The sequence below is a fragment of the Amblyomma americanum genome, chromosome 7 (assembly GCF_052857255.1).
Source record: "Amblyomma americanum isolate KBUSLIRL-KWMA chromosome 7, ASM5285725v1, whole genome shotgun sequence".
Taxonomy (NCBI): Eukaryota; Metazoa; Arthropoda; class Arachnida; order Ixodida; family Ixodidae; genus Amblyomma; species Amblyomma americanum.
In genome coordinates, this window is record NC_135503.1 from 20,031,392 (window position 1) to 20,056,369 (window position 24,978).

The following is a 24,978-nucleotide window of genomic DNA, read 5'->3' on the forward strand; positions in this document are numbered from 1 at the left end:
ATAGAACCCATCACACACGCCCTTCACTACTGTGGACACGCTTAGTGCTCCCACATAAAGTTTGGCTTTTGGTGAGTGGATAATTTACATTAGCTTTATTCTCGTAATTAGTTTTTTTCTCAGAAGTTTCATGCACTTGGTGGTGTTCCAGCTCACCTGGCTTACAAAGCTCCGAGACACCGTGGACAGATGGAAGAGGACGCTGCAGAATACGGTATTCCGAAACCAGAGGATACCCCCGAACAGCGCACCGCCTAAGTAGGTGGCGGACAACGCTGAGACCATGTGTACATAACACGGGAGGCACAAGATGGCACGTGTCCATTACACTGGCGGGTGCATAAAAGCGTGAACTCTGCCACTCGCACATGGTGCCCTCGACGCCAGGCCTGCGAGCGGCGCGGGCCACCGCAAAGTGTCTTGAGAATGTTCCTGACGCTACTTCCTCCCTACACTGATGTCGCGGTGGGTGTGGTGGCAACTGTCGCAGCAGCTCATGTAGCGACGTCACCGGCCATTTCGGCCAATGGGAGGGCAATGGCTAATGTTTCTTACACAACTGCTCTTGGGACTGTAGCCTAAAGCTAGCATTGCTCTCCGTTCGTGCTCCAGCACATCAAATACCACCCCATCTCCATTGTTTCTTTGTCAGAGACACCCACGCTGCACACATGCCCTTGCAAGCACTCAGTGTCTGTGAGAGTTCGTTTTGAGCACATGTACATATGTGTACGTAAGCATGTATAGTTACACACTCGGAGCATTCGTAAATAGCTATGTGTTCCTGTGAGCTTTGTTTCTTCGCGTTGTTCCCTATGACGATTGCAATCTTTCTTTTTTATAAAACAGCAGAGTGAGAAAAGTGAATGTAGACTACTTTACTTTATAGGCGCACTGGCATTGGAACAGCCATTAGCACTTGAGCAAAGCTTGTATCCACCAAAACAAGCCATGGCAGCATTTACAAATGCAAGAGAGGGCAAGTAAAAGGTTGATGTGTGCACTTAAGTAACAAAATAGGACAGTTTGCCTTCAGAAAAGTGATTCGCACACAAGCACTCAGCATCAGAAAGTTGCAATGAAGTAGATTACAGAAGACACAGCAATTCAAAAATATCTCCAAAGTGCAACCATTTATACCTTGTCATATTGAAACCGCGTAACAGTGGTAGCTAGACGTGGTGTCAGCAAATGCATGGTTGTATTCAGTAAAACTGCCTACATAATTGGCCAGTTGATGAAAACCAGTCATGGACCATTCTTAGGAGCAGCCTCAAGAATTCAGCTCCTGGCAAGCTGGTGCATACTTTAGTCCAAAATAGAGCAGCTCAGAGTAACAGATTAATATAATAAGCCATGATGATATTCCCAATTGGGAAATGATTGAAAGCTGCGACTGAAGAGCTGTAGCATCGTGGTCCTGTTGCTTAGATTCTTTTAAGCATCCATAAGCCTGTATGTAAAACATAATGGCTCTGCAGAAAATGGCACAGCATGTCACAACTCATGCCGGAATAGGAAAAATCAGTTCTCAGTTTGGGCTTGCCTCATAAGCTTTTGTGTGGCCATTTCTGTTTTGTCTATATCATGTGTCTTTCAATATCAATGTGTACTTTCTGGGCATGGTTCAACACAAATGTGATACCATGTACTTACTTGCACTAAAGAACATTAACCAGCAATTGTGCAGCGCAGAACGTAGGAATACAAAGGGTTGTTTGCCAGCATGCGTCTATGACTTAATGGTTCATACTAGGATGCGGTCACCAACTGCCACTTTTTTAAGGCAGCCACAAAGCTTTGAAGTATACTCGCAACTGAAAAAGTGATCAGACATCATGGTGGCAATTTCTTTAAATACCTCTTGGTACTTGCAGGAAGTTACTGTATAAAAAGCCAAACTTTTCGTCATCATACAAAATGGTACAGTAACTTGCACCTTGTTCTCTTCCTATCCTCAACTCGTTTGCAGTGACGTTGAGTGTTGGCTGCAGCATTGTTGACTTGGATGGTCTCAGCTGTTTCAAAGGTCAGCAACATTTGCTTTCTTGGTGGCATTGTCATGTCCTCTCCAAGAAAGTGGCAAAAAGCGATGTCACATTTCCTTCAAGAAAGAGTTTCATAGTGTCAAACAAGGAGCAATTTGTTGTGGTTAATATCTGTTTTAATCCGCAATATAATGATGAATACATATAGTTCTGTGTAGCCTAAAGGCCACCCAAACAAAATTTCATCGCTTCCCAGACAGCATGTTGCAAAAACAACTACAGGAGTGAAACCTAGAGAAGGTTATGGCGAACAGAGACGGGAGCATTTGCTTTTTTTTTCACTCCACAACAAAGAATATGCATTTGCCAGGTTGGTTCACTACTAAATCACATATTTCACTTGTGAATTCAAATCAGGCTACTCAAGCACATCTGTGGATCAGGTTGTCTTTAGTCTCAATTGTACTGAGTGCTCTTTTATGCAAAAATATCAAGCACAGGTGGAGGTCCAAAAGTTAACTGCCTCGAAAGACCTCCTATTAAAAGCTACACAAAGTAGCTGCATTAAGGCAAATGAGCAATTCAGCACGTGCATACAAAAATAAGTATAGCAAACTAATTACGCAACGTGCGAGTAATGATCTAATCACATAGATCCACAAAGGCAACAAAAGGTAGACAAGCTTGATATCAGCATAATGGGCGTGTTATATTCCAACTGCTAGCAGATGCATTTCAAGCTCCACTGAAACAAATTTTCTGATCATGACAATTTCCTGGCTGTGGGAAACAAGTTTCAAAATGACACAGCATAGAAAATGCAGCTTGTTATAATTGGTGTTTCCTTGACAATATTTGTGTTTAGGAGATGTGATGAGATGAAACCACTAGTAACTTGATCATAAGTATGGCACACGAGTAAGTCTAATTTATCTTGCAGCACAGATGTTAACCAAACTGAGCAAACGTGTTTGCCTCCAAATATGAAGTGAGAGAAGGCTGCTCATAGTACGTAGGAGGAACCTGCCATTGAAAAAGATGTATTGTTGCTTAGTTACTCTTTCTAGACTCTCACCACTTTGCTACAGCCCACAGTTCGTATTCGCCACATACATGTTAGAGCATCCATAACTGAAACACAACCCTTCTAGGCATTTCAGCTACACTTGTATGTGTATAACATTGCAGAAACAATCACTACTTATGTTGATTTTTTCTATTAGCTTACCCAATGAGCAAAAAAAATCACTAGAACAGTTTGAAGGTCTGCCAAGCATATTGTGTAAGGTTGACAGGGGTATGAATGAAAAGTTCTGCAGGTGCCTCCACTAGGAAAGTTTTGAGGCCACAGAGGTGGTTGCAGTCCTTTGAACTTTGGTACACGAAACCTATGTGCATGGCTTTGTTTTGTTATATTACTGGCAGATGAACTGATGTACAGAATGAAAGAACCAAGCTAGTTGCATAAATCTGTTCCCACAAAAAAAAAGTACAGCAGGCAACATTGATAACTGTACAATGTTGTGAATGCTTGCTAAAGTTGACTGCCCAGGTAATAGTTGCGAGGGAAATGTTCCAGCACAACTGCTGCCAGGATGTTATGGCAGACATAAAAGTTCACTGGTTTAGCTAGACTTATTTGGGCCAGGCAGCTGTCCTAAGGAAATGAACATAGGCTCAGTGCTTGTAGTCACAGCCAAGTAAACGTTCCACACCCAGAAACAGAATAGTGCGCGCCAACCTGCCAGTTCTGAGTTTTCCTTCTACCCCTATGTTATATATTCGTGCGTGAGTGGTTTGTGACGACAAAGCCAGCTCCCGAGTACAGATGTCTCCGGTAGAGGTTTGTAGGACACAACGGCAGTTTGTAACTTCAATTTTTTTTTGCCTCCACAGGGCAAAAAAACTATGACACCTGGCTTAGTACACAAAATAACCCGCTGAGAAATGTGATACGATGGTTTCCCGTCGAGGGAGATGTCCTGCTGGTTATTTAACACACGAGAAAATCAAATATACTTAGCAGCACAAGAGTAGAACTGCATGTGTACATAAAGGTGTAGCTGTAGACTTATGTGTACATATATGTATGTGGAGAGTGACATAAGCGTAGTTGCACCTAGAGCAGTGCCACCCAGTTTTTTTATCCACCCATGCATAAATAAAAACACGGTGTTGTTTAAAATTTTGGCATATTTATGAATCTGTACATCTATACGAAAACTGACCATTTGTTTTGTTTGTTTTTGGGTGATGTTAGTCTTGCTTGTCTCCCAATAAGTCCATCCCTGCTGTCTTGAATGCTCTGCTTCTCAAATGCACACTGCAGTAAGACCTAAGACCCCTCGCGAAGCAAAGAAACCAAACAGGTGAAATATAATCCAACCATTCCCCTTTCAGCCATTAGTGCTGCTCTTTTCATGCAAGCACAGTGCATAGGTATAACTAGGACATCACTTCCTTGTTAAAATGAGACCAAAGATAATTTCATGCAAAACAAAAATAGTTAAGTGCAGTCTTTAAAACATTCACTGTATTTCACACTTGTTTACTTTTTTCTCACGAATGCTACCTTAAATGAGACCATTTGTAATTCAAACATACTGAATGCAATTGGCTGTGCCATTTGCAACGTTATTATAAAAGCAACATATTTTAAACTCTTATAATTAAACGATGTCGGTGCCATTATCAGCAAAATTCTGAAGGGCAAACATGAGTTTTTAAAGCAACTGAAGTTGTCTGCTTGGCTTGGTCATGCTACCTTAGCTGTAAGCATGATCACCCGCGATACTCAAGCTAGCATGACCAAAATGACATTAAAATTATGGTTGTCATATGCTGAGTTACTGAGTGTTTTCTCTAATTTCTGCACTCAAAACACAGGACAAAAACCCTGGAATGTGGACGAAACAGCTACTTGCCTCAAACAGCTTACTCTAGAACATACAGGATTTGCAAATGTCTCTCGCACTGCATAGGCCACACACCAAGATCAGTGCGTCCTGTTTTCAAACAGCATTTTTCTCTAGTAATGCATGATTCAGTTGCAGTATTTTAGCAATATTGTCAGCAACACAACCACCAAGCCCCATCCTCGCCTCATCCCGCAATGCAGCAGTCTCACAGGAACAAAGCCACCTCAACCAGGAACCAAACTTAGCTTAGCACAACTGACGAGACAAAACGAAGCAGTTAAGTGAACAGTGGTGAACTGGCCCTATATATGGCTGTTCAATTTCAAATTCCAGTGCATTTTGTATCCTAAAGAGCCCCCAAGACAACAGGTGTGGAATGAGTGCTTTGTCTTCAACTTAACGATCAAGGCACTCTAGTAGTTTCATTTCAAGGCTCTAGTCTACTGTGAGCCAACAATAAATTTTGCCTATCAACACGTTGATACGCAAAAAGGACAACCCACCCGGGTTGCCTTAGTGTAAATACCATATGTAACAAGCACTTGCCAACCTCCCTTAAAATGTAAATAGGCATTTACCACGACATAGCCAGTGTTGTGCTTCCTAAACTTGCGAGGAAATGCCTGCACTGTTTTGTAACCGTTATTCCTATGTCGTCAAGTGCCTCCGGGCACTCCCACAAGCCACCCTGTTCTCATTCATGCCTGTCCCTACTGTGCCACTGACGGCGCAGGGTGATCAATCATTGTTCTTTCACAAGCATCTTTACCCTCATCACTAGTTTTGCAAGCACAGCTGAGACACCCTGTAGTTTACTCCGCAGAGCACTGTCTTCAGTTATGGTCGCAACAGGCTTTTAAAAGGACAGTGACACATCCAAGCTGAATGCAAGCTGTAAAGGAAGGTTCATAATATAGTACACCTTATGATAACAGGTAGCCATGGGCCTGGATGTTCTAAATGCAAAGAATCTAGATTATTTTTGATAGGAATCGAATTCCCTCAAAAGGAATACTGTTGCTGTTAGTGAATATAACATGTTAGAGTCTTGATACAGTTCTAAAAATGTTTTGATTCTTTAATGTGACAACTTGGAAGCTGGACAAAGGCTTTCCCCTGAACAATATAGCTGCAAATATGCATTGTCCAGTTTCCCAAGGTTTTTCTGAGAAAACTCCTTAGAAAGTGCCTGGTAAATAAGCCTGAATGCCAGTTTCACAAGGAGATACCAACAGCAAAGGAATTAAAATGTTTTATCTGTTTAACTCTTGTAAACAATGTAACATAAGAACACTCTTTTCACATTTCCAGAAATTTTTGCCATAACATTAGGTTCATAGGATTTCACCCTTAAACAGAAGTTGAAGGTTTATAAGTGGCAGCAGACACTTCACATTACTATATTGCACCATTACACATGTGCCAATGCAAGTTTCATACTCTTAGACAGTGTTCATGAGAGTAAAAAAAAAAGCTGTATACAACTATGTGAGCCCTCATGAGCCAGCGTGTACCCCTTTGACTGCTAATGTGCATGAATACAATGAGCTTAACAATGCCTTTGCATGGTAGCTGGAATGAAACGAAATTTCTCCCGAGGGTAAAGCAATCACACAACAGCTCTCACAATCCATTAGACTCCCACTCTTCATCAGTATACATCATTGCACAGATTTACATTACACCAAACACAATACCCCGCAAACCAGTGTCTACTTAAAGAAAATTAACAATTCAGCAAATCATAGAGTATGTTGCTGTCAAAAATATAGTGGCGCAAGATGCAGCGTAACTGCATAATACATGTGCTTCCTATCAACATGCATGCACGCATGCAGAAGGCTATTGTTTTCTCATCTGTTGCAAAAGCTGGAGTCTGCTTTTGTCTGTAGGCATCACGACTTCTTAGAGCCCTGAATACTGTGTGCCAATGTTCGTGCTTTCTTGTGGTTCAACTCCGTTGTCACTGTTTCTTGCATTGTTTATGTGCCCAAGAAGTGCATCGAGAATGTGTTGGTAGAAAGTAAGATGCACAGTTGAACTGAAGCGTAGATATTTTACTATGTGCACATAATCAAGCATCCACAACCGACTCCAACCATTGTTTGCAAGTGGTGTTGCTGTTTGTAAATAAAGAAAAGCAATTAGCTATGACCTGTTTATTTCTTGTACAATCTTCACAGACAGTGATGAAAAATGAAAATTTCAACCACAGAAAAAAGAATGAAACTTCACAACAATCCCTGGCGTTTCAGGTCTTCAAAAGTTTTCTTGTTGACCACATTCCCTTGTGTGTCTTCATATTCTTCCTACAAAAGAACAGAATAATACGAGGAAGAACGCTGAACTATGTTAAAGAATAAGTGCATGCTTTACCTTCACTAGCTCAAAAAGCACTTCTTACCTCTGTGCTTGCCTGAAACCTTTCCTTGGACTTCTCTTCTTTCAGTTTGTTCCACACTGTAGAAAAATTTCATGATACAGACAAAACATAAGAACTTGCTGCCCGACAACTTATAAGTACAATATTCCCTTTTCACATTAGGGGGGGGGGGGGGGGGTGAAAGTTCGCAACTTACAGGTAAGTGCGTCTTCAATCTGTGTGACATTTGCGAAGTGTGCAGTGTTGGGGATGCCCAAGCAACGCATACCGTGGGCATGACGCCATTCCTGAAAGCAAACACATGACACAGATTTTCTAACAGCTGCAGAAAGTTACTTCTCACGGATGAGGATCATGGCTCATGTCAAAGAATCATTTTACTCCTGCAGTCAACTCTCAATGATTTGAACTTGAAGGAGCCCAGACATTTGTTCGAAATAAGTGGCGTTTAAGTCAACGAAAGCCTTTCTGACAAGAATTTTGACAAGATCAAAGTGCAAGTTAGAACAAACTGGAAGCCCGAATTAAGCAAGTTTTAATTAATCGGAGTACAATGCACATGTAAAGGTCAGGTGGAAAGATGAGATTAGGAAATCTGCAAGGATGGGGTGGCTGCTGCTGACTCAGGACAAGGTTAAGTGGACAGAAATAGGCAAGGTCTTAGCCCTGCAGTAGGCTTAACCGGGCCATCGCTGATGATGACAATGTTCATCCGAGTGGCATGTCGAATAGTGCTCATGAGCAATACGCGAAAAAACAAACTGTTTGTACAAAATTGCAAATTTCCTGGTTATTTCTCCACTAAATTTGAAAATGAATTTTGGATATTATACAACAAGAGGAAATTCAGTTAGAAAACAGAAAAAAAAAATGTGTTTGCCACACATATTGAGCAATTGATAAATTAATGCTCAAACTTTGTTCCTATTCTTACTGCTCACATCTGTACACCAGCTACAACAGAGCAGTCAAGGATGACCTGAAATTCAGAATGCCATCAACTCTTAAAAGGACATTGATGACAATTCAAAGTTTTCTTAGAAAAATCGACTCTATGGCTTTTTCTGACCATGTTTATGTTAGTTTGGCAGCAAAAGACACACTAATTGCTGAGAAAAATGAATTTAAAAAGTGGCAAATTATTTTTTCCCACAACTCAATTCAAACTCATGATGTCAAGTTCGAAACAGACTCTGTGACCACTGTTCAGAACAGAATGGCCGTGCAGCTTAGCCTTGGGGATTTGTACATAAAAAAACTGTCTCGATGCACTGCAGTTTGCTTGCGAAAACGGCCGATGGTGGCAATACCTGCAATTCATTTTTTGGTCTTTTCTATTTTATAAAAACTCCACTCTCATTGAAAGGAGCCACTTTGTCATAAATACAGAGTAAATCTATAGATACAGGCGTATTTCAATTTGTCCCAAGTGTCCCTTTAAACTCATGGAGACAATGCACTGTGGCAGGTGGTGCAACTCAAGATGAAGGAAATTCTTTGTCAGGCAACGGAGGGCGACACTCACTGGTGATCTACCATATGAAACCGCTACATCTGTTTTGTTACACCACGCAACCATAGCTTCAATCCTGAACTGTTAACATGGATATTTAGGCCTCCACATTAAAGCCTGAAGTATTTATGTACATCTTACCTATGCACCTTTTTCAATAAAACCGCTTATTTGTGCACTACTTCATCCTTGAGCACAATGGTACCTTTCAGGTTGGAGCAATCAATGCCATCGCTGAACAAGTGAAGGCGCTCAAGAAACACTTTACTACAAATGAAATGGCAGCATGTGTGATTGCACAAACACTGCATCCCCTCCGATCATCACTTCAACAAACCACACAGAACAGTCCCGTTTTTTGCAAACTGACAGCATGCATGAATTCTCAATGCTGCAAAATAAACCTCACCACAAAGCAGAAGCTATGAAGAACGCATTCCAAATATAGTTTACACTTTTCATTTAAGGCTGAAGCAGTCAGATTTTAAATTTGGTCTCAGAACATCTGATCTAAGGCAAGAGATGTCACTAAAGCAAAGTAAATTCTCTGTGGGAATAGAGCAATATCACTGTGCACATGTGGATGCTAACACAGAGAAAATTCGCTTTAATCGAAGAGATCAACTGCAGTTCTAAGAAGCGTTTCATGGACAAAAAAAAAGCTGCTTCCTGCTGCACAGGCACCTTTTTTTTTTTGTCCATGAAGCGCAAACAGTAATGCAGTCAGCAATGTAGCATGAGCCATTGGCAAGACAGAACCAACACTCAAGTCAACCTCTCACCCAGAGGGTATATCCATGAGGCAATTTGCTCCTCTGCAGTTCGCCATGTGCTACTGACCGCTTTGCCACGTGACGTCAGGCCGGCCGACGTCACGCGGCAAAGTGGCCAATAGCGCGCGGAGAACTGCGGAAAAGCGAACTGTCTCATGGATATACCCCCAGGCTTCCATTAGAAGCGGAGCTCATGATCAATACAAGAATATAAAACATTTACTGAATTTTTTCATGCTGAAGCAATGCTGCAGGCATTCACTGTAGGCTATGGGACTAATTCTGTGTACAATAGACTCTGGAATGCATAAAAACTTCACAAACATCCATGGCACTGGCATCAGTGGTAAAATAAGTGAACAACCTAAGCATCATGAAAGGTCTGAAAATTGCACATCTATTCTAATGAATGGACAAAGAAAGGTCAGGAGTCATATCAGGCCAAACAATAGCTGAAACAAGTAAGAACTGAAACAACGCAGGTTAAACTCTCGTCTCCCAAATATTCTACTTACAGCAAAGTGCCTCTGAAAAGCCTTGGGCCCTCGGTAGATGAAGTTGCCACATATTTCACATGTGTAGCTGATGTTCAGGCCATGCAACTTATACAGCCAATATGGAATGGGCTGAGGAGGCAGAGAAGAAAACAAAAAGAAATTTCAGATTATGCACAATCATTGACAAGCAACAGCACCCTCAACAAAACAACAGCCAGATACAGAATGCTGCTGAAACAGAATGTCATTCATTACCAACAGACTTCTGTTGGCAACTCTTGAGGCAGTCTTGTAAGCCTCAAAAGTTTGCAGGGTGAAAATGTTCAGAAGTCTGATATAATTAAGTAAGGCTCCTAAATTTTTTGTGACGAAAAAGTTGAACCTTAAATATTCCTCAAGTAGCCTCCCGTGTATTAACGCATGCGGCCTTTCACGCAGAAGCGGCCATGCGCTTCACCTCAATGGCCAGGGCCTGGCTTTTTCTTGTATCTCACAAGCTTGATGGACAAGCCCACTGTGGATATCTCAAAGAACAATAAAAAAAACACCATCTCCGTAGTTTGGTTCCAAACATAAAGCAAGGTTCTTTCTGAAGCATATGATTCCAGATTAAAACTCGCGTTATATTTTTGTAAATATGGCAATATTGCTTTTTTTGTGACTCATCCCACAGAAGCGTGTGGGCATGTTTCTGCCAGAAAAACAGCATTTAACGTTTGCTTTGGTTTAAGGGGTTTAACGTCCCAAAGTAACTCAGGCTTCGAGGGACGCCGTAGTGGAGGGCTCTGGATAATTTGGACCACCTGGGGTTCTAACGCACACTGATATCACACAGTACATGGGCCTCTAGCATTCCGCATCCATTGAGATGCGACCAACGCTGCCAGGATTGAACTCGCGCCTTTTGGTAACAGCCGAGCACCATAACCACTGAGCCACCAAGGCGACTAGCATTTAATGTGCTAGATTGCCCGAGCAGACAGGAGAGCAAGCATGTCAGGGCATTAGCAGAACTTCTTTGTTGCCAGATTCCCTATTTTTAGAAAATTCGGACAATTAATGAATCACATTTCAATCACTCTATCATTCCTACTGATGTCCACAACCATAATATAAAAAAGAAGAAAGTGTGGCTCTAATGCCCAAATTCTGCAAACAATGCTGAAATGCCCAAGTTTTTGTGGAATCGCCGGAAGCTAGGGGCCTTCGGTATAAGCGTTCTATGCTGTGCAGGTCAAGGCAACATGGGCGAAAAGCTCGGCAACACCATTCCATCAGGCCCTGCTCCCTAAAGTAGCCCTTAATCAAGCTACTATAATTGAAGCATGTCCTTATCATAACATCATACTATTATTGCACAACAACTGCTTGAAGTATTCAATTTTTTCCAAGCATTACAAATGCGTAGAATCAGCACACTAACAGCCAAGTTTCACGGCAATCGTTGACGTCCCTTGCTGCAAACCACAGTGTTCATTAATGGTTACTGTTCTGTTACAGTAAAACCTCGTTAATTCGAAATCGCTTAATTCGAACTTCCGGTTAATTCGAACTGACGGCCGGGTCCCGGCAAAGCCCTGTGTATTTCAATGGGTCAAAACTCCCGATAATTCGAATATGCCGGTATCCACGTCGGTTAATTCGAACTAGGCGCCGATGGCTGGCATTGCTCCTCGCATATAGAAGTCACCTCGTAGCAAATACAATGCGCTGAAAATTTTTAAAAATGCAGAATGATGAGAAAAAAAAATAAGCCAGCACGCATGTCAGCACGCACGAGGTGAGACGTGAATTTCGTTGCCCGAACCAACCCTCCAGTGCATGCCGTAGCAGGTTTTCGCTGCCGGAGCGTCGAAGCATTGGCTTGTCTATTTTTGGCTGACGCGCGGTCACGCGGGTAGCCACCCTACCGCGGGCGCCGCCTATGCTCCGGCCACGGTGGCTCCGGCGCAAGCCGTTGCAGGACTACCTTGCCGATTACTCGCTCAGCGATGTGCTCAATGCAGATGAAACCGCGCTTTATTTTAAGTTGCTGCCGAACAAGACTGTGAGTTACAAAGGCGACACGTGTTCAGGCGGGAAGAGAAGCAAGGAAAGAGTGACGGTGTTGGTGTGCGCAAACGCGACTGGCACGGAACGATGCCGCTTGCTAGTTATAGGCAAAGCAGCGAAGCCTCGCTGCTTTAAAGGGCTAAAAACTCTCCCTGTTGGTTATACTTTCAACAGAAAGTCGTGGATGACGCGAGCAATTTTCACGGATTGGCTGCGCATACTCGACAGGAAGTTCGCGGCACAGAACAGGAATGTTCTGTTCGTCGACAACTGTTCAGCCCATTGCGACATCAGCGGACTGAAGGCGATCCGTCTGGCATTTCTGCCGAAAAACACTACGGCTGTGCTGCAGCCTATGGACCTTGGGGTTATTAAAAACCTCAAAACACTGTACAGGCGCCACCTCCTAGAGCGGATTCTTGTGTGTATGGACAGCGGCAAATCGTACGACGTCAATCTCCTCGGAGCCTGCCACATGCTGGCAACATCGTGGAATGCTGTCAAGGCGGGCACAGTCGCGAACTGTTATCGAAAGTGCGGCTTCATTGAAGGCCCAGAAGCCTGCAGCACGGCTGAGCTGGATGCTCAGTGTGATGACTCCGTCGCGCTGCACCCTGCCTACGCTGCTTGCTTTATCGGAGGGTGTTGACTTCCAGAGCTTCGTAGACGTTGACAGCGGCGTGGAGACATCGGGGCCGTTAAGCGATGCCGAGATTATTGAAGCGGCCTGCGGTGACCAGATGCCGCACAACTCCGGCGCGGCGAGCACAGCTGACAGCGACGACGAGTCCGACGGAGGCGACGATCCATTGCCACCCCCGAGTGCATGTGAAACAGCGTCAGCACTCGATCTGGCTGCGTGCTACTTCTCCGCCGATGATAATTCGGACGCTGCGTTGGAGCTGTTGGGCAAGTTGCAGACGATGCTTGTCGAGTCACGGCAAAGAAAACGAAAACAAATGCGCATCACCGATTATTTTTCTCTTTGATATGCTTTGTCAATCTGCTGTTAATAAACATGTTTTTGAAGCATAGTGTCATATTTAATCATTAAGCTTGCTGCTTACGCGAATGCATTTTGATGTTAGCTCCAACCGCATAAACAAATTAACTTTATTTCCTTCGACATTCGGGCTCTATGATTTTAATTCGCGCAATCGCCCGCCGCAAATGTGTAGTAGCGCGTAGTAAGAGATAACGATCTCAGATATGCCTGTTTTAGCTTCGGCCCGTGCTGCCGGGCGTGATGGCCGCTTTTCTTTAGCGCCCCGCTCGTTAATTCAAACTCCGCTTAATTCGAACAATTTTCCTGTCCCCCTCGAGTTCGAATTAACGAGGTTTTACTGTAGTACATCGCCTTTTGATTTCCTTCCTTTTGTGTGAACTTGATCTCGTTGCTGGCTTGATGTCTTTGAAACTGCACTAGTTGCAACAGAGTAAACACAAGTATGCTGCTGAATTCTTACCTTTCCATCCCAACCAAGGGGCAAGTTTTTGGGGTTATAGATGACATCATTGTCCTCATCTTCAGATTCACTCTCACTGATCTCATTGTCTGATTCCTCTCGCTCTCCAACAGTTCGGGCTTGTTTTCGCTGCACATTTTCTTTGGTGGACTGCCTCTGCTCCTGAACATTTGCGAAAGGTTGGCAAATATTGAAACCTTCAACAGCACAAAATCAAAGATACATTGACAGCAGTAACAGCTCGCTGGATCCAACATGACAACAGAAAAATAAGAACACCAGCCGTATTTGCTATGCACAGCACATCATTTTCTCATTCACGGAGGAGAAAGAGCTGAAGACAAAGCATCCATGCAGAACACTTAAGACATTTTGGCATGTATACCAAGTCACTCAGTTCCCTCACTGCAAGATTTCTAAGCCAAATCGTATTTCCGTCACACGAAAAAATTTATTCTAACAATGTTGATCAAGAGCAACTTTTATTTACTGAGATTTAAGCCAAGCTTAAGTCCTTGAAGAGTTCTATACATCAAGCAACACATCAAAATTTACTTATAAGGGCAAGATGCTTAGAGGTGCAAAGACAGAACTTGGTGTTCTGTGGTGTATAAATTATTTCACTACTTCTCTGACAACCCTCATGCTCTTTTACATTACTGGCAATTTCATTTGGGCAATTTGGTTCATAGTTTGAAAAGTATGTTGTTGCGCAATAAGACATGAATTTAATTGCTAGCACCGGCTATCGGGCAAGATTCCTTACATTCTAAACATGTTTCGAATATGCTTCGGGAGATATCAGATGTAGATTGGTGATAGCAGGCTGTGGTTCCCCTCAGGAGACGATTGCTGTTTCGATGCGCGCAGGTCATTGTTTTCTGACCTTAAGCTATCAATCTGGATGGCATAAACATAGCCGTTTTTCAAAAAAATAAACAGCTGGAAGTTGCGCTCTGTACATGTCGTACGTGTTGTGTCCTTTGTGTTATTGCACAAGAACACACTTTTCTTTTACATGCATACAACGCCAGAGAATTTTCAAACGTTTTTATTTTACTGCCGCATTATATTTCTTGGACTTCCCTATCTTGGTTGCGATGAATAGTTTTCCAATATAACAAGAAAAACTATCATAAAACAGCAAAAGCCAGGAAACCGAAACCGGAAATGGGTTTCGACCAAATGTCATGATAGACCGGCAAATGACATTATAGATAGCGTCACAAGACCTCTCTTATGCAGAATGGATAGCTAAACTGGTGACCGTAAGTGATAGCGTTGATCATTATGCGTCTGAAATGACCAAAAACAAACTTTTTCTTCATAATATCAACAGGCCTGCAACTCGTAATGTCACACACAAGGTTTTCTGTACAAATCACCCCGACTGAAGCCATGAAACGGAAAAATTTTAAACACAATTGCACTGAAACAACATGCCACTGGGCTGTAATATTGTTTGGCAAAACAGTTGAGAAGACTCAGGGGGATCTACCGTGAAAGTTTCAGTCATATGCGTGGACATCGAAAAATCGCCAGAGTTTCCATTTAAGCCATGCCCTACAAGAGAGACCAACAATAAAAAATAATGCTAGCAACTGGAGACGCAGTCAGGTGGAGCTAACTGGACTAATGCCTCCATCTAAAACCTATTCTGATATTCTGACAAATGTCTCATGTCTGGTAGGATGCCTTACAAGTGCCATCATCCGGAAAGGTTTTCCTAGATGCATAACAAGAGCAGAGGAATCAATTTCTACAGTTCCACTAAACTCAAACTTTCTATTGCATTAACCCTCAACTTGTGCTGCCAAGCACACTACCCAACCTAAAAGTCTACATCCTCCCGTCAGTGCCCATGCAACCAACCCTGCTTTTGCCACTACCACAATGTGCGGCGCCACTGGTTCCGCACACAGACTCTAACACCATGCAGGCAGTTGTTCCATGACAGCCCAAATCCGGCAGAAAAGCCGCCTTAAGAAACAGGACAGGTCGCAGTTTGTGCTCCATGCACAGAGTATTATGCAACTTGGCAAAGAGAGTCATGACAATATGCTCTGCTGAATGTGTCCATTTCCATTGCTCAACGGGTGAAACACAAACCATTTTTGAAAGCATCACCCAAAAATGAAAAATTAGGGGTACACTTAAGCTTCGTCTTAAAGGGTAGGATATGACAGCGTTAATGGCTCCCTCCCTTCAGTGGTTTATAGCCTCCGCGCTCCTGCATGAGGACCTTTTGCTGCTCTTGAGTGAAACTGACCTGCTCACATACCCGACGACAATGGACTTTGCCGCCTTCACGGATCTGGCTGCGAGCAGCACACGGATGGTGCGCGGTTGAAGGTTATCACACAGACGACATACATGCGTGGCGTGCGTTTCTTGACATACTGACACCACCTGGACGACACTGGGTTTTCCGTTGAACAGGACTCCACCTTAACGCTGTCGCATTAATAAACCCGTCTTTTTCCTTGACGCCTGTTGCGCAAGATTTGCCAGGTGTGCAAGTCGAGGTGTCATCACCGACATAGACATGCGCACCTAGCAAACCTTGCAGTATGGTCTCCATGCGGTTCTGAAACAACGCCAGTGCCAATGAAGCCCCGAATGGTAGTCGAATAAAACAGATCAATTTCAAAACCAATGATCTTCCCTCTCCTGCATCATTCTTCATCCCCCAACCAAGGGCTAGAAACATCTTTGCCGCGCCTATCATCAAGAATTTCCAGCTACACCAGTTTCTGTGACGGCGCCGCACAACTTACCGAGAGGATCTCTGCAAACCGGTACAGCTGTGCCTCGAGGGTGGCAATCTCCTTCTGCTTCTCTGTGTCCTTGTTGCGGCCCGGCTTGGACTTGGCAAAAAGGGAAGGGTCCAGCTCACTGATCTGCTTGCCCTTAGAGTTGAAAAGGCGCTGGGCACGCTCCTCCAATGTGCTGAAAAAGTGACAGCACTTAGCTACTGCAGTGCAATCTTATTAAACTAAACCTGAAAGCCTCTTTTACAGCCTTGGTAATGAAAGCTCCTGGGGAATGCCACACATGTGAAGCAAGCTTCAGGGCGCCTTTGCAATAATAGAAAACAACACAAAAGTAAATGAAGCAGTGAATCAGCATGACCACCAAAGGTCTCTCAATGCCATTAACCGTGGTTAAGGCCCCTAACTTTCTACGGCGGAAAATTTCTAATTCTGCGAATCGATTATATAACACTTTAGAATGTATCTAGTGTTATTTTCTAAACCGAAGTACGAATACAGGGTGAACTTTTTTTTTCTGCCCCGAGCTTTTCGAGGTAGCTAAAGCAACCTTTGCCTTTGGGCTTTATAGCCACTAGGAGAAGCCAGCTTTTTAATGTACTCGGGGGCAAAGTGCACAACATGCAAGAGTGAAAACGAAGAGGTCCCCCTTTTCAATGGGGGGCCCTTGACTATGGCAGGCCTGAAGAGTTAGAGGATGCACTATAATCGTAATAATATTTCTTTTAAAAATCTCCAGAGTTCTCAAACTCCGCCTTCACATTATATTCGAGAAAATAATGTGTCATTTTTTCATCATAATGTCCTTCCTACTGACACCTGTAGCAAGTTCAATACCATGAAAACAAAGCAAATAAGGATCTAACAAACGTTTTTGCAAAAAATGCTTAAATCCACGATCTTTCACGGAACCAAGGCAAGCTAGGGGCCTTAGCCGTGGTTTCGCATCCTCCGAATACCTGGATAGACCAACCAAATGAACACTGTATTGCCGTTGCAGAGGCTGCCAGCCAAGGTTGTCATCGTTGCTAATGTAAAAAATGGCAGACTGTGTACAGCATGCCAAATGAAATCACCTAGTCTTCATATTCGCACGTTAGTAGGCCCGTGTACTGTGCGATGTCAGTGCACGTAAAAGAACCCCAGATGGTCGAGATTTCCGGAGCCCTTCACTACAGCGTACCTCATAGCCTGAGTTGCTTTGGGACGTTAAACCCCCATAAACCAAACCAAAACAAACAAATCTGCACCAGAGTTATTGGCATATGTGAATAATAGAGTTAAATGCCTTAAAACCGGCCATGCCTACAAGAGCTGCAGGTCACAAATTTTTCTAAGCCCGTAGGCAGGAGGTTTCAGGGTTTAATCTCCTGTGCTGTCGGGTACCCACCAGTTTTCCTATAGAAGCAAGCTTTACCCTGATCTCGTGCTCATATTCCTTGAGGAAATGCTTTGGAAAAATTAGCCAACTTCATGCAGACTTCCACTGCCCCATTAAAATCAAATAACCACAAACAAATTGTTTCAAACAATTATATTGAGGACAAGCAGACTTGAGCCCTGATGACTAGCAACCACACAGAAGCTTGCCAGAAAATATCCATGCCAAAAAGTTTTTTCTGGTTAAAAAGAAAAAGTAGAAAAAAACATTCTGCTCACCCTCCACATTTGAGGCCCAGAGCCATTAGTGCTGACTTCAGCCGGTCCAAGCCAAGGGAAGCCAACTCCTGCATTTTCAATGAAGTGCAGAATTGTATTAAAGCCATTGAGCACCCCCCAGCTTAGTCCAAGCAAGGTATGAAAAGCATGTATCCTAGCTATATTTCACATACTGTGTACTTTCTAGTCAGGCAAATTTAATGGCACATTTCAATTTTCTTTTATTGCAGTACTAGGAACAAGAAAAGGAGTCTCTTTACTATGGCAATCTAGGTGTCACTTGCCTCCCAAGAAGAAAATGCCGAGAGATCCAAGTGCGCTCCAGCATGGGCCAACGCACTGCCTGCCTCTTTCTGAAATGCGAACATGTCAACATGAAGAAAACAAAAAGCAAGTAACGCTGGTGCAGACGCCCACACTTGGGCAAATAATCACCGACAACCAGTTACATAAAACAGAAATGTTTGGCCAGCAGTAAAAACTTTCAGAATGGGTGCAATAAATCAGAAAGAATTCTTGTTTCATGCATGTTTCCCGCAAGTCCCAGCAGTTACATAAGAGCAGATTTTGATGCAAACAAGCTCCAGTGAAGTTGAGACATTTCTGTACAAACCTGCCATCCCGGAAATGTCCCTGCTTCCCACTGTTTCTCAAAGTCATTCATGACATTTTCCATCTCCTGCAAAACATAAAAACCACATGTAAAAAATTCCAGCCAATTCTTTCATTAAAGTTTATTGTCTAGAAGATAACTTAAAATCAAAGAAGAAACAAGATAAATAAACGCACTTGGCTGATGTCTAGGAGTGGCTTCACTCTCAGCGTGTAGTCCTGAAGATAGTCCAGAAGACAATCAAGGTACCTGGAATGTAGGGGTACTCAAATAAGGTGAAATACAGGCCAGCAAGCAGCTCACGTTAGAAAGGGCACTCACTTTTTGTACTCGGAGTTCTTTTTGTCCTTAGGGATGTCAAACAGTTGATCAAATGATGACAGATATGAAAGGTAGTCGACTCTCTGCAAGTCAAAGCACAAAGTACAACAGTTACATGTCAGAGCAGCTCACCACATAATTTCAATTGCTAGTCAAATGTGTCCAAGAAAATCAGGCAAAGTTGAATAATAGTCTAATGACCGAATAACCTTATGATCTTTGTGAGAACAGCTAAGCAATAAGTTATACAGCTGTCTAAAGGATTGTTAGTTTAAAGGAGTACAGACAACAAATTTCTCATAGCGTTTTTTCTTTGAAATGGTACACAAGGCATGGGTAACCATAGATCACCATATCGGACTCACCTGCGTCTGCTAAATAATTTATACAATGGTGGTTCAATAAGTAAGGTAAGAAGGGCTCTCATGGGTGCATAAATGCCCCATGCAAATTATTTCCATGTCTAGATAGAAGAGACAATCAAGGCTTTCAAACACCGCCGGTAGATGGAGGTAGCTGTGCTGTTTCACTTTTAAATACAATTACAAGATGGAAGCATTGACAAATGCATGGTCGGCGATCTAAGTGCGAAGTGCAATAAGGTTTGTGCATTTAAAGAAAACGTCCACAGCTTCAATTCACCACCAACTTGTGGAAGTTCACGGAGCCAGCGCAAAAACACGAAAACAGGTGTGGTTTTAGTGCCAGGAATTTGATAAAGGTAGAACAGATGTGCGAGATGAGCAAAGGTCAGGGTAGCCCTGCACGTCCACCTCAAATGACAACTTGTGTTGTGTCGAAGGGTTGATTCAAGCCGATCATCAAATTCATGTGAGGTGGACTGCTCACGAACTCAACACCTCCACTGACAGTGTAGCAGATATAGTGCATTACATGTTGGGCTACCGGAAGACATATTCTTGCTGGGTACCGCAGAAACTCTCAGATGAGGATAAAGCCAAGCGAATGGGGTTGCCTCTCTACCACTTAATACAGTATCATGCGGAGGGTGTTCCAATCCTGCACCGTACTGTAACAGGGGATGAAACATGGATGCATCATGTGGGACAAAAAAAGCATCAATGACATGGAGACGCCCCTTGTCTCTCCCCATAAGTTCAAAACAAAGCTCCCTGCAAAGAATGTTATGGCCACAGTCTTTTGGGAAACGCAGGTTGTGCTGCTGGTTGATGTTCCCACCCATGAAGAGACCATGAATGCTGCAGTCACTGTGCCATGTGGAACAGTTGGAGAGGGAAATTGGGAGGAAAAGACAGATTGTTTCCGAAAGGTGTCATGTTGTTGCTCGACAATGCCTAACTGCATGTGGCCTTGGGTACAAGTAATTTGGTATGGTGTTTTCAATGGACTGCATTGGAACACCCCCCTTACAGCCTGAATCTCGCACAAAGTGATTTTAATCTCTTCGGACCATTAAGCACCTGGCCGGTCGCTGCTTCAGAGCCAATGCTGAAGTTCATGAGGCTGTTGTTAAGTAGCTCCTAGACCTTGAGCCCGAGTTCTTTTGTGCCATTTTCGACAGATTGGTTTCCCGATGAAACAAATGCTTTGACAACCATAGTGGCTATGTGAAAAAGTAATATGTGCCAGTGCCTTAGTAATTTTGTGGATCTCTTTCATTTCCGAAATAAAACTTTTCTCGCAGATGACTTGTTACACAGCTTTTTGAACCAACCCTTTAATTCAATTTTTTCTCTCATTCAACCATTCAATGTGCTGCAAACATGAAATAAAATGTGCTTGAAATCTAGTTTCAGTTCCAGTTTTAACAGCTGAAAGGTGACTATGACGTTACAGACAAATTAAGGCAAACATTCTAGCCTCACTTACGCTTATTCATTGCTTTCAAACACATTAACAAACGTGCAATCCTACCGATACCTCGGAGTCATCATTTCCAGCAATTTAACCTGGTCCGAACACATCTTGAAATTAGCGGCCAATTCATCCAAATCACTCGGCTTCATCAGACGATCGTTATACTTGGCTCCTCCTTCTGTCCGTAAATTGGCATATGAAACCTTCATCCGTAGTAAACTTGAATATGCATCTTCTATATGGAACCCTCATCAGGCGTACTTAATTAACACCCTAGAAACTATTCAGAACCGCGCAGCACGTTACATAACCTCAAATTATGACAAATACTACAGCATCACCAGGATTAAATCAACACTCAATCTGCTACCACTTGAGAACCGTCGAAAAATCTCACGACTTTGCCTTCTTCATAAATTGTATTACAACTTTCCTTACCTCCAGGACTCATTACTCCTACCTCCCATCCGAACATCGCGTCGCCTCTTCAATTCCCTGAGTGTTCAGCGTTTACATGGTTCTACAATAGCCTTCAATAAATCATTTCTACCTACATCAATAGAAAATTGGAACCAGTTACCAGATCACATCGTAAACAAGCGTGACGCTAGTAAATTTAGAGACGCACTAATCGAACATTACATCAAATGAAAAAAACAACCTCATGCTTTGATTTTTACCATTTATTTTTTCTTGTTACTATTCCCTATTTAGCCTATCCGCCACCATGTATTGATTAGAACTGTATTTTAACATTTCACAGTGTATTCCAGATCCTTTTTGCATTGTGCTGTATTTTACTGTATTAACATTGTTATTCTCTTTACTTTGTATTTCAACTGTTCCCCCCCCCCCCCCCCCCCCCTTATATAATGCCCGAAAAGGGCCTTTAAGGGTACAATAAATGAATGAATGAATGAATGAACATTGAGACCACATGAGCCATGCAAAAACTGCAATAAAATTGTTTCTTTGTCACTCTAAACCCACCCAAGAGTCAGCAAGGAAAGAAATGAACACACTACTGGATCACAATTTTGTATTCCTCACATGAACTCAACATTGTCTCAACTCGTCTGTGATGTAACAGCCACCATTCAGTTGTTGAAACCAAGGCAACATGAGAGAAAAAACTGCATTATGAATTATTCAGTGGGCTTGGACGAATTCCACATGATGATCCATGTTAGGATATGAATTAAGCATCATTTCAAAGAAAGGACAAAGAGCCAAAATATCATGTCCCTAGTACTTTAAGAAAAGTTTATCCTGCCCTGTCCTGTTTGGAGCCACCTCAATTCTTGCAGTCTCGCAACTCATCATCAGACCATCAGGGCCCATTCACACTTGAGTCGCAGAGGTCGCGCGACAGTTTTGGTCGAAAAGGGACAGTCGCAAACGGTCGAAAAACGACAGTCGCGGGCCAGTCGCTCGCTGCTCGATTTTCCAGCCTCGCGATTGCGAGTCGCAAACCGCTGAACCAATCATCGAGCGAGCAGAGCTTTCAGCAACGCCGCCGCACGCGAATGCTCCGAGCGACGAACTGAGCTATCTGCTCCTTGGCTGCCCTAGTCGTCACTAAGCCTAGCCAGTTTCCCATCGATGCAGCAGCTGAGGGCATTTCGGAACCGACCAGCACCGTAACTAACATGCTACTCTCATCACAGCTTTATTGTGAACCCCACCTCGTGATCGTATCAAAATATGCCCATTTCCGCGACGCCTTCAGCAGCGGAGAAAGCAGATGCCAGGCGATTGAGCCGCATTGGGCAGCAGCAGCAAAGCGGCTATGAGAAGAAATTTGCTTGTATCCAGCAGCTCAGTATTGGCCAACGACCCTCAGAATTGATTCAATTTTGAATTTTTCCCAGAGCATGGTATGAACACGAACAAACAACATACTAGCGCATTTTTCTGATGCTAGCGGCCGGCATCCAGGCTGGCTGGCAGGCCACTTGTACGGCCACGGTGCACACTGCCGCTATATCTGCCTCTTCGCTCAGATCGTCGCAGTACATTGCTAGCATCGAGGAACCAGAGCACTTTCGAGGGCCAAGCGCGAGCGCAGGAGACGCGGCCAAAGCAGACAAAACCCTCGAAAGCAGGCAAACGGCATCATTCCCAAGAGTTCGCATTTCAAATGAGAATCGAACAAGAAGGCGACCCGCAGATTGCCCTTACAAGTGTGAACATCGGTGTTATCGAGCTGCGGCGTAGTCGCAGGCGACTGCTGGTCGCGCTACCTCTGCAACTGTAAAGATTAAATGGGCCCGAAGGAGACCCGCAGGTCGCCCTTGCAAGTGTGAACGGGCCCTCAGATGTATGATGAACCTAATTAATCAGCAACTCGAGGAAGAATGAAACCCTGAGGCCCACTATGCAACTACATCTTCATCTGTTCAGATGCATGTTACATCGGTTCTCGTATGCAAACTTTCAGCAAATGCATGAATTTTGCATTTCAAATAAACTAAATATTGACACTTATCTCGTGTACATTACAATCAAAACTACCTACCTCAATGCCTTTGAGGTTTATGTATTTTTCATAACATTCATGTAGGTCAAGGTATTTGCCATAACCTTCTTCATCAGTGAAGTCCACCAGATCTAGAAGAAACAAACAATAGTGACTTGTTCATGATCACTTCCCAGTTATTACTTCCGCCAAAAGCATGCAATTTCATAACAGTTTGATGACTAATCTTTATTTCCCCAAAAGCAATTCCTTCCCTCAACTGCGTTGACGCCATGTGAGTCAGGTAAGATCACAAACTTTGGAGACTATATGCTCGTCTGCCCCACACTCCAAGAAATGAGCAGAGGCAGGACGGTGAAGGTTAGTGACATCAAGGCAACAAAAAAGACTACAGATGCTTACAAATGTGAAATAAGCTCAACAAGTATTGCATGACGCGATGTCACATGCCTCAAGTGATCTAAGAGTAAATACAATCACTATTTTAAAAGTTAACTCTATATATAGATGACTTGTAGTCTGCAATGGCAACTAAAATTCATAAAAAAGAGCTGCTCCAACAAAACCTGCAGTACGTACTGTTTATTTTTCGATAACAGAAAGGCGGAAACAACTGCAACGAAACAAAACCTACTCATCATCTCCTCAGACGGGTTCTCCCTGGCCTTGTTCAGCTCATCGAACTCCACAGACATCGGAACTTGTATCTGAAAGTTTGAAAATGCGTTAGCATGCTGCTCTCAAGCGCGCCCGAGACGGTAACCAACCTCGTTTGGATGCTTCCTGTGGAACTCCTTAATGGCCCTCAACCTCGAGTAAAATTCAGCGAACTCGTTCGGTCCCGAAAGGGCCGCGATTTCTTCTTTACGCAGTCTGTACGCGGACAAAAGATGGCATGTAATGCAGCGGGTAAGATCGCCACAAAAGCACGCAGTATCAAAAGCACTAGCTGTAGCGTAATCTTACCCATCCCTATCTTCGTAAAGCTCTTTCAGTGTCGAAGTGCACTCCATATACCGCTGAAAGAGAGCGGTAATCGAAAGTCAACATGCACATTTGCAGAACTAATGCGCATTTACAGCACTCACGTCAAGCAGGATCTTTAGACGATGATCCGAGTTGATCTGTTCTCTATTCTGAAACAAAATAAGGCTTCATTGGAGTGAAAAATTGAAAGAAGGTGACTAAAAGACGGTCAAGTTTTTTAACTGTCATCGCCTCGGAAAAATATTCATACAGTCGCACCGTGACACCAAACGAAATATACCGAATGTACAGAAGCGGACGATGTTTTGTAACACAGGCTAACATTACTCACTGTGGACTTCTTGTGCAGCATCTCCTTTGTCTGGGCGTCGATGAGACGCTCTCTTTCTTCATGGTAACGGCGTTGTTGCTCTAAAAGCGTCTCCATACTGCAAACAATACGAACGTTTATGCACGACGTACTATAGACGCGCACAAAACACGCAGAGAAACCGGCTGCCCAATGTTTCCGGTTCTGAAGCACTGTTCCTCTAACTTTCGCCATAGCATAAGCTAAGGCATATAATCAAAATTAAGGTAAACATTTGTGTTTTATATTTATTTGCATTATTTTTGGTTTTTGGTTTTGTATATATTTTATTATAAACTAAAATTACAGTCCGAACAGTCCGAACTGACTTGGACATCAGAGAATCCATCTGCGTGCCAGTCATAGTTGC

At 43.2% G+C, this 24,978-nt stretch overlaps 2 protein-coding genes across 3 annotated transcripts in view; one reads left to right on the forward strand and one right to left on the reverse strand.

The window, feature by feature from the left end:
• LOC144098618 (uncharacterized) overlaps positions 1-7,056 on the forward strand; it is a 281,054-nt gene extending 273,998 nt beyond the window's left edge. For both annotated transcript variants that reach the window (XM_077631401.1, XM_077631402.1), the window contains exon 23: positions 152-7,056. In XM_077631401.1, the coding sequence (XP_077487527.1) occupies positions 152-262 (111 nt within the window). In that variant the 3' untranslated portion in view covers positions 263-7,056. The remainder of the gene's footprint in view (positions 1-151) is intronic.
• On the reverse strand, positions 7,051-24,769 carry noi (splicing factor 3a subunit 3 noi). The gene is made up of 17 exons (XM_077631403.1): positions 24,591-24,769; positions 24,361-24,408; positions 24,239-24,291; positions 24,040-24,145; positions 23,907-23,979; positions 23,312-23,403; positions 18,955-19,037; positions 18,810-18,882; positions 18,634-18,699; positions 18,305-18,373; positions 18,021-18,088; positions 16,368-16,539; positions 13,591-13,752; positions 10,091-10,201; positions 7,486-7,576; positions 7,311-7,366; positions 7,051-7,215 (listed from the first exon to the last, which is right to left on the reverse strand). Exons 1-17 carry the CDS (start codon positions 24,684-24,686, stop codon positions 7,138-7,140), a joined length of 1,497 nt encoding a protein of 498 aa, XP_077487529.1. The 5' UTR covers positions 24,687-24,769; the 3' UTR covers positions 7,051-7,137.
• Between the last annotated feature and the right edge of the window lie 209 nt (positions 24,770-24,978).